The 14,469-nt window shown below is 41.9% G+C and overlaps 2 protein-coding genes and 1 non-coding gene across 3 annotated transcripts; 2 read left to right on the top strand and 1 right to left on the bottom strand.

The window, feature by feature from the left end:
• On the top strand, positions 1-1,637 carry LOC128735450 (zinc finger protein 595-like). Its single transcript, XM_053829932.1, has 3 exons — positions 1-107; positions 164-914; positions 1,205-1,637. The coding sequence occupies exons 1-3, from the start codon at positions 101-103 to the stop codon at positions 1,635-1,637; spliced, it is 1,191 nt and encodes a 396-aa protein (XP_053685907.1). The 5' UTR covers positions 1-100.
• On the top strand, positions 1,059-1,159 carry LOC128739035 (U6atac minor spliceosomal RNA). The gene has a single exon (XR_008412173.1). It is a non-coding gene; the product is annotated as a U6atac minor spliceosomal RNA (small nuclear RNA).
• Positions 1,638-1,696: 59 nt separating the features above from the next.
• Positions 1,697-14,469, bottom strand: LOC128738810 (synaptojanin-1). The gene is made up of 8 exons (XM_053834214.1): positions 14,119-14,469; positions 13,976-14,058; positions 13,286-13,453; positions 11,502-12,938; positions 11,264-11,446; positions 11,097-11,208; positions 9,456-11,028; positions 1,697-2,843 (listed from the first exon to the last, which is right to left on the bottom strand). The coding sequence occupies exons 3-8, from the start codon at positions 13,410-13,412 to the stop codon at positions 2,538-2,540; spliced, it is 3,738 nt and encodes a 1,245-aa protein (XP_053690189.1). The 5' UTR covers positions 13,413-13,453; positions 13,976-14,058; positions 14,119-14,469; the 3' UTR covers positions 1,697-2,537.

The raw sequence follows: 14,469 nt of genomic DNA, 5'->3' as shown, positions 1-14,469 counted from the left end.
TCTGAAGAAAATCACGTTTCTCGTAGCAACTGTTATTAATAATATAGGTATTCAAAAGTGCGCGATTAGTATAGCATTAGAAGTTTACTTACGTTTCAGCATGGAAGGTATAAATAGCATTGAATCAGTGAAATGACAATATTAAATTAATTGTCAATTTTAGGTTTGCACAATGCCCAAGCGAATGATTTGGATTCAGCCAACGTAGCCGAATCGATCGTTATCAGTTACGAATGTCCAGAGGAATCTCTTATAGTAAATGAAAACGAAATAATTGAACATGAGGAAACAGTTCAAGCACACGAGGACTCGTCGACGGTGTATAACTGCGACTCCTGCGGTATGGCATTTCATTCCATCGAGGAACACATCCGGCAGTACCACCGAGACGAAGAGGTCATGATCGAATTGGAAGAACAACTGCCCAATGATCAAGACGATTTTGGAATAGCAGAACTTACCGACGAGGACAGCTCAGAGGAGTCTTCCGGTTTCAAATGTAGAGTCTGTAAAACAGAATTGCTAAGTGCAAGAAGTCTAAAGCTTCATTTAAAAATGCACGACCGAAGAAAAAGCCCAGCTGCCAGAGTAAAATTGGACAACCATTGCAATTTGTGCAATAGATCTTTCAGCAATAGAGAACATTTGCAGCTGCACATTCTGGGCCATGGTGAAGGCTTTGTCCAACTGACCGGGATCAATTCCAGTGCCGGCAGTGGGTATCCTTGCAACTATTGTGGCAAACGATTCAAGCGTCCACACGAAAAAGTTAAGCATGAGCGTATTCACACCGGCGAGCGACCGTATTGCTGTGATATATGCGGGAAACGATTCCGTATTTCGAACTGCCTGACGATCCACCTGAGAACCCACGAAGATTCCCGACCCTTTGTTTGTTCATATTGCAAGAAACGGTAGGTTGCATTTATCTTATTTCATCAAGGTTTAATTGAGGCGATGGCTTCAATTTGTAGCACATTTGTAAGGTTCTATATACATCGATAGAATTAATTTATCATGAGTTCTTTTTAAATACTTAGTATTTTGCCGAAAAAATTGTGTCTTTTGAAAGGAGAGCAGGTTAGCACTCCCCTTGACAAGGATGGAACACGAATTGGGTCCAGAAGGCACAAAATCTGGACCCTACCCACTTTTTTTTGCTACACACTGCAGTAATTAATTTTTTTTTTCAATTTTATTTCAGATTCAAAGTCCAATCTGCGTATAATCACCACTTGAAAACACATTCAAGCGAACGAAATTATCGCTGTTCTTTATGCCCGAAGGCGTTTAAGACCGCTGTGCAATTAAATGGGCATAAAAAGGTCCACACTAAACCGTTTTCTTGTTCCGAATGCAGCCGGCCGTTTGGAACCTTGTATGCTGTTCGAAAACACATGCAAGAACATCAGCAGGCGAACAACAAGCTTACCTACGGCTGCGACACATGCGGGGCTCACTATGGCCGGATTTCTGCTTTGCGCGACCATCGGAAGGAACAACACGGTATCGAGCCGGATGATAGTAATGTGGTTGCTGCTGCTGCTACCCATCGAACGGACGCTGCTTCCGAAATTTATGAAAATGTACTGCTTACCGATGTCGAACCGGAGGTTGTTGAGGAAGTGATGTTTTAATACTTGAATGAATAAAAATCTGAGTTGCAATTATTTGTGTTTATTGTTATTAACAGATATGCCTATAATTGCGCAAATGTGTTATTTTATGTTTTTGCTATATTTTTCCATTGCAATACCCTTCACTAGATAGCGGTACCTGTTTTACACAATAAAATGTCGCTAATTAGAGGCTAATAGCTATTGTTCCATGTCTTTCTTATTCTAGATAGAATGTTTCCATAGTTGGGTTTTATCCAGTAAACAAAAAAAAAAAAAAACAAATGGCCATAACATAAGGGAGGTGAACGCACAGTTTACCCACCGTCATCGTCTGTTTCTGTTGTATTTATAATTTCGAGCGTATTTTCAGAACATAATCTAAATTTCGCGTTTTTTTAGTACATGAAATACGTCATATTAACAAACTAGGATTAAGGAATCGAGTAACATGCCTATTATTTATAATATATATATTTTAATAATAAATACAAGAAATTATATACACATTTAAAGCTGCTCTTAACAATAACGGCATTAGGATTTCAAGAAAAATGCAACTGAGATAAAATCTCTCTAATGCCAATCAACATTGGAATGCCTTCGTTTGTTTGGTACACTTGTTTTTGTTTTCCTATTAGTAAATATCGTTTTCAACACACAGTCAGGTTATGATTCTTGATCTGATACGCCAGGATGGCGTATTCATCATGCAGATTGTTGATTTTCGTAGCCATACTATAATAGTACTACATAAATGACATAATTTATAACTTTGAATGACTATCCTGCTACTGATTAGATTCTGCTGGTTGAGTTTGATCCTCATTATGGGTAAACGGCTCTTTTTATATATTATTGCGGTAAGATTGTGTATTATAAGAGCAAGAACTAAACATAAACTTTGGGAGTACATTTCATTTAAGGATTGTTCGGTCGAGCAGGAAGAGGAGGCGCCCCGCCGCTTCGATTTGGTATCGGCGGCGGCATTCCGCGTCGAATCGGTAACGGAGGAGGATTAGTTTTTGGAATGTCTGACGCAGTGGATCCCATCGAGGGCATCGAGGATTGTGGAGAACCAGCACCAGAGCTGCCGCCGGATGTACCAGGAGGAGAAGTTTTGTGTGGTTTGTTGTGGCTGTTGTTGTTGTTGTTACCAACGATATCCAGATCGTATACGTCACAGCGTGGCGGAGGAGGCGGTGGACCACGTGGCTCCGGTATGGCCTGTAATTAAGTAATGTATTTTAGCTGTGATATAGGTACGATGCATATGTTAACTACGAACAGAGGCCCTCATTGTTGCATGCCTATATCTTGGATATATATATTGGACATTTTTAAAAAATAATCGTACAAAATGGGGGAAATGGCCGCGTAATATCATGAAATCTTGTATACGAGCTTAATGAACTTATGATGGAAATTGTGTGATTTCCTACAAAACTTTAAAGAAAATTTTCCGAATCTCGGATATCTGCTGCTGCTCGCATAACAGTACCATTTTCTATGGAGTTTCCTATATAAATGGGACTGTTATGCGAGTAGCGGAACATATCCCTTAGATTAAAAATTTATGGACTCGCAAATTGACCACGTTTTGATTGATGGAAGGCACTTCTCGGATATCATCGACGTTGGAACCTGTCGTGGCGCAAACATCGATTCTGACCACTACCTTTTGATGGTTAAAGTGCACCACAGACTTTCGGTTGTTACCAACACTCGGTACCGTCGCCCCCCATAATACAAACGCTGCCGATTGAGGGAGAGCCGCTTTCGAGGACTGCTGGGATAGCGTTAAAACAGCCATCAACGGCGCAGCGGAAGGTGCCACTGGGTTCGCTGAGAGGAGTCGACGTAATGGCAACGAGGAATGCCAGAGGATGTTAGATGTGCAGAATGCAGCGCGGGTGACGATGCTGCAGCAGCGGACCCGTCAAAACGTGGAACGATACAGACAGAAATGAAGAAAGCAAGCCTACTTTTTCCGGGATAAGTGCCGCTGGAAAAAATGGAATGCGAGGACATGGAACAGCGGTATCACTCTCAGGAAACGCGTAAATTCTACAAGGAACTGAATGTACCCGCAAAGGCTTTCTGCCGCGAGCAGAAACATGTCGAAATAAAGGCGGAGGAACCTTGTCGGATGAACGTAAGGTGATCGAAAGGTGGAAGCAGCACTATAATTAGAGCACCTGAATGGCGCGTCAACGGAATACCAAGACAGCAGGGAGAATGCCTACATCGGTACGGCGAAGGGTGGTGAGCTGGTGAGGTGCCGACCCTCACAATAGGTGAATAGGTGTGAGAACGGTGTACGGAGCATAAGAATGAATCACGCGCTGGGGCAGCTCTTCGGCGAACCGAGTATCCAGAAAGTGCGCTGGAAGGGTACAATGGGCGGGACATATTGTGAGAATGCCGGACAACAACCCTGCATAAATGGTTTTCGCCTCGAATCCGGTTTTTTTCTTCCTTGTTGGGGACCTTGGACCACTACGACCAGTTCTTTGAACTATTGTGGTGTGTCCTCTTTTGCTGTATGCCTTTACTTATTAACAGCTACTATGTTGTTGAGTAATTGTTATTTTAATTGAAGGCATCATCCCAACACGGTAATATGTTGAGAATAAATTGTACTACTTTCTGAGGAGAACTAGCCCGTATTTCCGAAGGCTCCAACAGTCCTTTATCAAGAAATTTGCGCCTTTTATTGAATAATGCCGTGCATTCGCACAGTATATGATGGTCACTTTCACACTCTAGATTGCAGAAACGACATCTATCATCATTAAACTTTCTTATTACCTTCAGATGATATTTACTTGGACAGTACCAGTGACCAGTGACAGTGACTGTTTTTGAAAGATTCAATAGCTTTTGCGTGATTGAGGCATTTGCCTTAATAAACCGTTTTGCATGACGGGCTGATAGAGTATTATTCCAAATTAAAATGACCTGATTCTATTCAGGTTCCATCTTCACGTACTATTGGATACCCCACAGAAAGGTTCGGGACCTATAAATTCCATAGCAGATCCAGATCTGGCTAACTCGTCTGCTCTTTCATTACCTTCTATACCACAGTGCCCGGGAACCCAAAAAAGGTTTACCCTGTTGTGTGTAGATAGCTGTTGAAGCAGTTTTACACAGTCCCAGACTAATTTGGAAGTGCAAGAAACAGATTTTAGAGCTTTCAGAGCTGCTTGACTGTCTGAGAAAATACAAATATTTGCATACCTATATTTTCTCTTCAAGCAGATCGAAGTACATTCTAGAATAGCATATATTTCGGCTTGAAAGACCGTTGGCCATTTGCCCATTGCCACTGACCTATTTAGTCCAAGACCAGTAATGCCAGCCCCCGCTCGGTCTGTCAATTTCGAAACATCAGTGTAAAAAGTTATTGAACCATCTCTGACATAGGGGCCCCCTCGTTCCCATTCACTAGGATCTGGTTCATGGATGCTAAATAAATGGTCAAAATCGATTTTTTCCATTAGATCTTCAGCTTGAAAAATAAGAGGATTAATTTCAAATCCCTTTAGGATACTTAGGTGGCCTTTTAGATCACCACTGAAAAGATTTTTGGTTCGTCTGAGTCTTATTGCGTTTTTAACGGCATCTAGTTGAATGACCTGAGATAATGGCAGCAGATTTAATAGAGCATCTAGGGTTTTAGACGGAGTAGTACCGATTGCTCCTGTTATAGCGATAGTAGCGAGCCTTTGCAGCTTTCGAAGTTTAATTTGAATCGTTTTTTGTTTCGTTTTCGGCCACCAAACTAATGCTGCATATGTGATTCTAGGTTTCACTATAGCCGAGTAAATCCAATGTAACATTTTTGGCCTTAGACCCCATTTTTTACCGAACATTCTTTTACATGCCCAAAAAGCACTAGTAGCTTTGTTGATCACTTGTTCGATATGTGTATTCCAGTTGAGTTTTTTATCTAGAGTAATTCCTAGACGCTTAGTTTCTGTAGAAAACGGTAGAGGAGTTTGCTCTAAGTGCAAAGTTATGAAGTTAGTTTTATTTCTTTTTGTAAATGGTACAATTGTGGTCTTACTAGGATTTATATTCAGTCCTTCTTTTTTGCACCATGAAAGGGTGAAACTTAATGCTGTTTGCATTCGTTCTGAGACTGTTGTATCAAATTTGCCACGGACTATAATGTCGACGTCGTCCGCAAAACCAATCACTTCACAGCCTAGCAATTCCAGGTTTTGCAAAAGGTCATCTACCACCAACGACCAAAGCTGTGGAGATAAAACTCCCCCTTGTGGATAACCTTTAACAGCTATAACTTTTAATGAAAATTCTCCAAGATTGGAAAGTATCTCTCGTTTCGACAGCATTTCAACTATCCACTCAACCAAGCAGTTTGCAAAACCATGTCTTTTCATTGCATTTTCCATTGAGATATAGTTAGCATTATCCAATGCTCCTTCTATATCCAGAAATGCTGCTAGTAAGACTTCTTTGGCTTCAAAAGTTTGTTCTATTTTATTTACGATAGAATGGAGAGCAGTAACTGTTGACATGCCACTTCGATACGCGAATTGATTTTTACTTAGAGGATTTTTGCAGAGTATCATACCTTTAACATATTCATCAATTAGTTTTTCCATTACTTTCAGGAATATGGAACAAGCTAATTGGTCTAAATGATTTTGTCTTTTTTATTTGCTTTTGGTACAAACACTACTTTGGCCTGTCGCCATACTGTAGGAATATACTTCAGCAAAAGACTTGCTTTATATAGCTTTGTTAAAGCAGGATCTAATACAGTCTTGCCTTTTTTGAGTAAATATTGGCAAAATTTCATCAACTCCTGGAGATTTGAGTGGGGCAAATGAATCAATTGCCCATTCTACTCTTGGGTGTGTGAAAATTTTATTGGCCAGACTTTCATTCTCCCTATTAGAGCTTTCTGATCTATCCGGCGAGTCGTTTGGTCTAGTCTCAGCACACTTGTCCATTATTTCAGAGTTTGAGTCTGAAATGTCTAACATTTGATTGGGAACTGCTAGAGAAATATGAAAAATTTCATCAGTACATCTAGCGTTTCCTTTGTATTTGAAGTGAAAGAACCATCACTATTTTTGAGAAATCCTAAGCCATTAGAACGAGAGTTTGAGAGAACCTTCTGAAGCCTACTAACAACCGGGACACTTTCAATGTTTTCACAATTGAACCTCCAATCCCTACGTTTAGATCTTCTGATCTCTTTATTGTATTCAGGCCCTCTTTATATTTGGACCAATTTGATGTGATTTTGGCATGATTAAATAATTTCCTGGCCCTTTTCCTTAATTTCTCTAGCCTATCGTTCCACCACGACACATCCCTATTTGTAGAACGCCTTTTTTCCGGACAACTCAAACGGTAGGCTTGTTTAATTTTGTCTATTAGAATTTGTGAACTCTTTTCCAGCTCCTGATAACAGCTTATTTCTACTGAAATTATCCCGCTCTTACCCTCAAGCTCCGAACTCTCGAATCTGGTTGGTACCAGACGCAGAACTGCGCAGCGTGCTCGATGGTTAGACCAAGTGAAGCCTGACCTGGAAAGTGTGGACCAGTCGAGGAGCACTGGGAAGAAGTTTGATCCAAGTTGTGGAGCCACCAGTACAGGAGAAGTATAAAAAGGCAATCAGTAAGCTGAAAAGGGTAAGGCAGCTGGGTAGGGTGGAACTTCTACAAGCGAGGAGTAAGCGGCTGTACGAAGCAATCCACCGGATCATTGTCACGATCTGAGAGGAAAAATCAATGCCAGAGAAGTAGTTCGACGACTTCATTTGTTCCATTAGAAAAAGGATCGTCTCGAGTGTAAAAACTATCGGGGTATAACATTGCTCAATTCTGCGTTTGCACTCGTCATCTGTTTGTGGACCTCAAGGCGACGTATGATTCAGTCAAACGAAATGAGCTAAGGCAGATAATGCTAGAAAATAGATTTCCGTCCAACCTAGCTACGCTGATTCGTGTGACGCTATATGAGTTAAAATCATGCGGCAGAATAGCGGGTGAGATCTCCGCCGCATGCTCACGACGTGTGACAACGATGTAAGCCGCGAAGTAAAACGACGACAGCCGTGAATTCGTCTTTCTACGGATTACGTAGCCAGTTGAAGTGTCGTAGTTTGCAAACTCGCTTCATAGTTGGCGGCATAATGGAAAGTGGAGTGTGCTACTGACGGGTCAACCACGATCTGTGTCATGTATATAGATATACTGATGAAGGTAGTACACAGGGTGGCAACTGGATCAGAAAAACCAAATTCCCTGATTTTTCAAGGTTTTTCCCGGTGTTTAATAAAATTCTAGGTTTCATATTGCGATATAATTTTAACTGAATATGTTTTTCGATCATTGATATTTTAATTGTTTATCAATCTACGAGGAAAAATTTCCCCACCTACTCTATTTCTCTAGGCGAATTCTTCAATCACCTTCTCGTATTCTGCCGACCAGCACATTACACTCCTCCCGTGAGTTCCTCATCTGTTCTTTTTCCCGCGCAAGTTTATTCGCAATCTCAGGCGCAAGCGGAGTTTTAGTGCCCATTGCGGCGAGCTCTCGAACCCGCCGTGGTGCTTTTCCTGCCAGCCACGCGGAAATGTTCGTATGTTTAATTTTCGTTCTTCGAGCCATAAGCCATGCAAAAAAGCAGTTTAATTAAGCTAATTTGTAATTTAGCTTTACCACTGGTGACTGTTCTACTTTCTGACCAACATGGCTTATTTCACATTGCATGGATTGATCGGGATTTACTCTTCCGGGTCCAATATAGAGCCAAAAATTCGTAACGTGGAAGGTAGTGTCGCTACACCCGCATTTCGGTTACAATTTGTTACAACAGTATGGCGAGTTTATGTACTGCCGTGAATCAGTGGAATTTCTCTAACATTTTTCTCGAAACCCGAATTTCGTTGCGGTGCCACTGGCATTTCAATGTTCTGCGAATTGTGTCACATGCCGCAAAATGTCCGTCCTGAAACTTCAATGTCATTCGATTTGACTTGACCAACGCCAAACGAAACGCGCAAAGTGAATTTGTTATATTACTTCACTTGTAAAATAAGGCCCTTTGCAAAACACTGAGCTAATTATCGATAACCCAATCTATCGCTTGTGTGCCGTATTTCTTTATCTATTTCTAAGTGTTCTTGACTACTCAATGAATCGATCATTGGGGTTGTTTGAAAAATTCCCTGATTTTGTTGAAAATTCCCTGATTATTCCAGGTTTTTCCAGGTAATTTCAAATTCCCTGACAATTCCAGGTTTTCCAGGTTTTTCCAGGTAGTTGCCACCCTGGTACAGTGTGGCACGCTGCAGTGGGCTGCAAACTATTTTAGCCAAATAATCAGCAGAGAACCAGAAAGTGGTCGTAGAATTCGAGGCAGATCGCGCACCATTGTCGAGGATGATGCACGTTCAGTTGATGCTCGCCGGGATTGGAGAAAGGCAGCTCAAAACCGACAGCACTGGAGCTTTAATTTGTTAGTTTTTTTAGCTCATTTTGTACGATAAGTCTAAAAAACACCCGTCATATTGTTGAAAGGTAGAAAAATCGAAACAATTTTCACAATTAAATTGCACTATTACTAATTTTATTGTCTAGTACAGTGGAGGAGTATCTCTGGTAGATCTCCAAACTTTCCGGCATATCTATCTTTCATGCCGAACAGCTGTTAAAAACCTTTGCGTCGGTGATGGTAAGCGGATGGTTTTCATCCCATTTTTAATATAATTCTGAAAATAGTTTCGACTTTACTTTCCTTCTATTTTCGCAATCTACTAGGACGCTAAAATAAACTTTAGAAACTTACAATATCATCGCTAATTTCCTCGTAGATCGCACCGGTATCCTGGACGGGGGCGTGGTTTGCAGACGAAGTCCCATGAACGGGGGAGCCACTGATCGGACTAGAGCTGGCATATTCCTCGATGGGAGGAGTAGTTTTAGACGCTGCCGACGACGACGGTACTAGCGGTATGGGAGGAATGGCAGGTTTCTGCTGCAATTTAGAGGCCAGCAACACTTCGGCTCCCAAACTGATTACACCGGCCTTCGGGTGGTGATGATGCGGATGATGATGAACGGGTTGATGTTTCGGCGATGCTTGAGGAGACTTCGGTAGCGGAGGTCGGCCGGGAGGAGCTGGTCGCATTGGCGGTTGCTGCGCGGTTGGTGGACTTTTTGGACGAGAAGGAACTTCGGGAATACCGAGACTATTGTAATCGCCCGTTTGACTGTCACAGAAACTAACAGTATTCGGAGTGCAAAGAAGAATCTCTTTCTCGACGCGCTGCACCCAATTTTCTGTTTTTAGTTTGATTGCCAGATTGACACCACACACCTGAACAAACTTCTTCTGGGCAGCAGTTAGGGCGGATTGTCCATCCCGGAATGTAACCCACATCGTATCACCTACGAAGCGTACCAATGTCACTTCACCAATTTGAGTTAATTCCTGAATCAACGCGCTCATCAAATTTTCATCATAAATGCTGCCCTCATCTTCATCACCAGAATCCGTGCCACCACTAGAAGCGTTTGTCGCTTGAATTAAAATAGTTCCGTCCGGTGGTCCCAAATCCCTTATAACGTCATTAAATACTTGCGATCTTCGTTGCTGATCGATTTTACAAATTCCTATATCGATTATTGCAATCACGGGACGATGATCGCTTTGCTTTAGCTCAGCTCGCCCATAATGTACTAGCCGGCCAGGATTCCAGTTGGGATGCCTGTCAGCGTCTGGGCTTTGCTTGCGTCGCCGCCACAGTACCCGGTCTGTCCACGCTGGTGCACGGCATTTTTCACTTGTATCGTAATCGTCACTAAACAGATCGTACTTGTATGTCGGAGGAAAAGAAATCTCGCCTTCTAGGAAATCGTTAAACACACTGCCAGTATTTTGTTGGATTCTCAATTGATCGTACTGTAGCACTGCGCCGATATCACCTTGTTTGAGCAGTTCCTTCAACTCGTCCTTATCCATATCAATCCGGTAGTTAAAATCGCCACACCAGAATATATAGTCATGAGATTTCAATGATCGTCCCATTGGAAAAGCAATCTTCCTCGTAATCTCGGCGTAATCTGCGTTTCGTTCTGCAACCTGCGACTGCCCGGCGGCAAAATGAGCACAAACAAAGCAGATAGACGTTCCATGAATGACGAAACGAATTGCGGCGGCACCTTTGTTTCCCGTTGCTCCGCCCAGACCGGTTTTAACGCAATCAATTGCCACATCACGAATGTACTGCGCGTGCTGAGGTCGAATGTAGATGTACAAACACACACCGACCAATTGTTGATACGTCAGTAAAACGTATTCCTCATCACGGCTAATAACCTTCTGCAGCTCTTCAGCCCATGCTTTTGCGTTGTCGGAACTAAACGGGAAAAAATTTGAATGATAATTAATCCAAGTTTTTTTTTATAACTCAAATTTTCTAATCACCTTGCCGCGACAATGTTCGAAGCGTTCAAATCGACAATTTCTTGAAAACCGATAGCAAAAATATCGATCGGTGGCTCTTCGGTTTCCTCAGGATGGCTCACATCAACAAGGGCTGAAATTAAACAAATTATTAGTTTGCTCTTGATAGATATGTTCCAATAACCTACATCTCGATCTTGCCAATCGATGACAATCCAACAGCCAATCGGCTAGAGAAACATCTTTGTAGACAACACTTCGGAAGTGCTTTCCACCGTTAACATTGTATGTACCGCAACCGATGCGAAGTTCCAATGGTTCTACAAATTCCTCATATCGGCGGCACATTTCCCGCAAAACAGGTGTTGGAGCTGTAAACGGCAATCCGGTCAGTGCTTTTTATAATGTGCATGTATTGTCACTTACCATGAAGCATATTGGATGGCAGCAAAATTCTGGCACGATCTGCTAGCTCGGAACTAAGTGTTGAACCGACTAGTAAAACGTCGATGGCCTCCTGCTTCGAATTATCTAGCAAATTATTCTGAATAGTACGCGCAGCCGAACGAGCTCCATCCATTAGTTTTGACCCTCCCTGGATTGCGCCGGTTCCAGCATAGATTTTGCTGACCTCATTGCCGTTGTTAATCCACATCTGACGGAATACTTCTTCGAACCGTGAACTGATTTGCTGCTTCTTATCCGACAGAGCCGAAACTTGCATTATCTGTTCATTGAGTATTTCCAAGCCGATGTAAGTTTGAACGCAATTGGTACGATCTAAACAGTCAAGACAGTTCGTTCGAATCGCCCCCTTCTGTTCGCGATAAACAGTATCTCCCATAGCATGAAGCAGTCCAAAATCAGCACACATAGCGTCAATCTTTGCTTTTAACTTCGATAATGCACTGGTATTTCCACCCCGACACTCTTGATGATAATCGAAAACGATGTGTGGTACGTCAGTGTGATTAGATTCCTTGTGATGTCTTTGAAATTCGTTGCTCAACATTGCCTCTCCTTCCTTGCTGCCAATAAGGCTTGTTCCGAGTAGGTTTATTATAGCTTGCTTCCCATATCGGGCCTTCATAGTGTTCATATGTCTATCGAAAGCAGATTTTGATGCTTCATAGCCACGCGATAGTTTAACCTTATGGGAGCCAACCTGAACGCCAGGCTGTTCCCAGAAGAGCGGCACGCTTCCTCTCGTCTGGATGTATGACGACACTTCGTTATCCAGATAAATACATTGCTCTGTCTCAACGAAATTAGCCACACATCCCTCATCGTTGGTTCCTCTCACATTGAATCGAGTACCCGCTCGTTCGCAGCTAAGACGAGAAATTATTGCAGCTCGCGCTTGCTTACTTCCGGCGTAAACCGTTCGTATTTCGACCGATCCACACATTGCTTTCAACAGCCAAAAATTACACTCTACTCCGAATCGTAACATATGAATAAACAGCATTCGATTCCAGAAAAACCGATTGTCAGTGTCCGTAGTTCTGCGACGTCTCTGAGCGGACAGCGTAACGTCGAAGTTATAACCGCCACTAGCTTGCTGCACACTGCTGCTGGCTGCCGGATTTAAAAACGAAAAATAGAACGTTCCAGAGTTCAGAACCTTTCTGATTTCCGATATGCGATCTTCGTTTGTCGGTTGATACTGGAGCGATACGAATTGCGTCTGCGTGATACGGAATATTTCGCTGTCCAGGATTTTGCCGACCGAGAAACAACCCGTGACCATCACCAGATAGAGCAGCGAACTGTCTCCAGCGTTAAGCTGCAATACTCCGAGACATCCATAGGCATCCAGTACTTTGGTGTATTGTTTGCGCACGATTTCCGTTTCTTGAGCGGCTATGGTAAAAAAAAGAACTTGTTTAATAACTTGAACGAAGCATGGATTTATACTAGATTAGTAAGCAAATCTGAGTAAATTGATAGTGAGCGGATATAAAGTACCCAATAACTGCGACGAAAACTGAATGAAAGGGCATTAACGATACAGTTCGACAACTGAAACCTACTCGATTCGGTGTGTATCAAAACGTATCAAGCATGCCAATCATCAATTCATGTGCATTATTGTGCACTGACTGGTAAATTACGTTCAGCCTGCGATGCGGGCACCAGCAACACTTATCTTGGGTAATATTGTGTATCGGCTTCTTATATATCAATGTCTAACAGTTTGTTGAACTTACATAATACGGCAACTGCTTGTGATTCGAAAAGCAGCGTTTCGGATTTGTTGCGATGTTCCAGAAGTACACTATGCGGAGAGGGTGGTTTGGATTTTTCAAGCACGCGGAATCCCTTCGACAGTGCCATTTCGCACTGGAACTGCCTATTCACTAACTAAATCCGAAAATCTGTAACAAAATAGACGATATTATTTATCAAAAGATCCAGTTTTAAGGTGTATGAGAACCTTCGAACAAATTTCAAGATCAATTATAGAGATGAGCGAGAGCGATTTCTACCACCGTCTACGACACGATAATTGTGACCCATCAGGTCTTCTGCCAGCATCGCAGAGGACCGCTATATGAAGTAGAAAAAAACAACTCAGCTTATTTTTCTTCCCCTTTTGGCATTACTTTCTCACGATTTTATTATTTTCCCACGGCTAATGATAATTACAACTCATGGCCGTGCTGCCAATAATTGATTATTTTGTTTAATTAATAAGTTTTTTATGACAATCTATTATACAAACATACCCAGCTGACAGTCAAACGAAATAGTTTGAAGCTAAGTTTAAGCATGTAGATTAGCTTAGAAGTTGATACACGATGCTTAGTTGCACCATAAGTAAACAATTTCCCGGATTTTCCATAAGCAGTGAAAATGTTCGATATTTAAATCTGTTGACCACACTGGCAGTTGCATACCTTTCGCTTTCGCCTTTGCTGTGCGTTCCGACTGGTGTTTCCGAGAATATAATATGTAGATGTACGCCCCCGCGTCTGAATTCCTTTTTGTGGATGAAAATGAACAGACACGCTAGCACTTTTATTCACCGATAGCAACCTACCAGCTAGGACAGTTTGACTGCATTTGTCAACGCTTATTGCACTTTCAACACTTTAAAATTTACAAACGAAAATTGTCGAAACACTTCGAGTGACGTAAGAGCAAATCCTTCCTTTTTGCTGCATCTGCAGTTGATTTTTTCCTCACTGCTCTCAGATATAGGTGTTACGTTTCAGTCTGTTATACGATCATGCTAACATCTTCCGCAAAAGTTCGTTCCTCCTTAAGATGGAACCTGAACACTTCTAGCCAACACCACAAATTGCTTCATGCTAAGTTTCACAATAGATGTTGAGTTTACAGTACAAAAATTATGATAAATATCCAGCAACAAATTAACTTTATACTTTAC

The sequence above is a fragment of the Sabethes cyaneus genome, chromosome 2 (genome assembly GCF_943734655.1).
Source record: "Sabethes cyaneus chromosome 2, idSabCyanKW18_F2, whole genome shotgun sequence".
In the NCBI taxonomy this organism is placed as follows: Eukaryota; Metazoa; Arthropoda; class Insecta; order Diptera; family Culicidae; genus Sabethes; species Sabethes cyaneus.
Note: the sequence above shows the minus strand (reverse complement) of the source record. Positions and strands in the feature narration are given on the sequence as shown.

Coding starts and splice junctions, on each gene's coding strand:
- LOC128735450 (XM_053829932.1), top strand. Junction 915..1,204: donor TGTTCATATTGCAAGAAACG/GTAGGTTGCATT, acceptor ATTTTATTTCAG/ATTCAAAGTCCAATCTGCGT.
- LOC128738810 (XM_053834214.1), bottom strand. CDS start 13,412: ATGGCACTGTCGAAGGGATTCCGCGTGCTTGAAAAATCCAAACCACCC. Junction 11,029..11,096: donor TCGAACATTGTCGCGGCAAG/GTGATTAGAAAA, acceptor TTTCCCGTTTAG/TTCCGACAACGCAAAAGCAT. Junction 2,844..9,455: donor AGGAAATTAGCGATGATATT/GTAAGTTTCTAA, acceptor ACTTAATTACAG/GCCATACCGGAGCCACGTGG.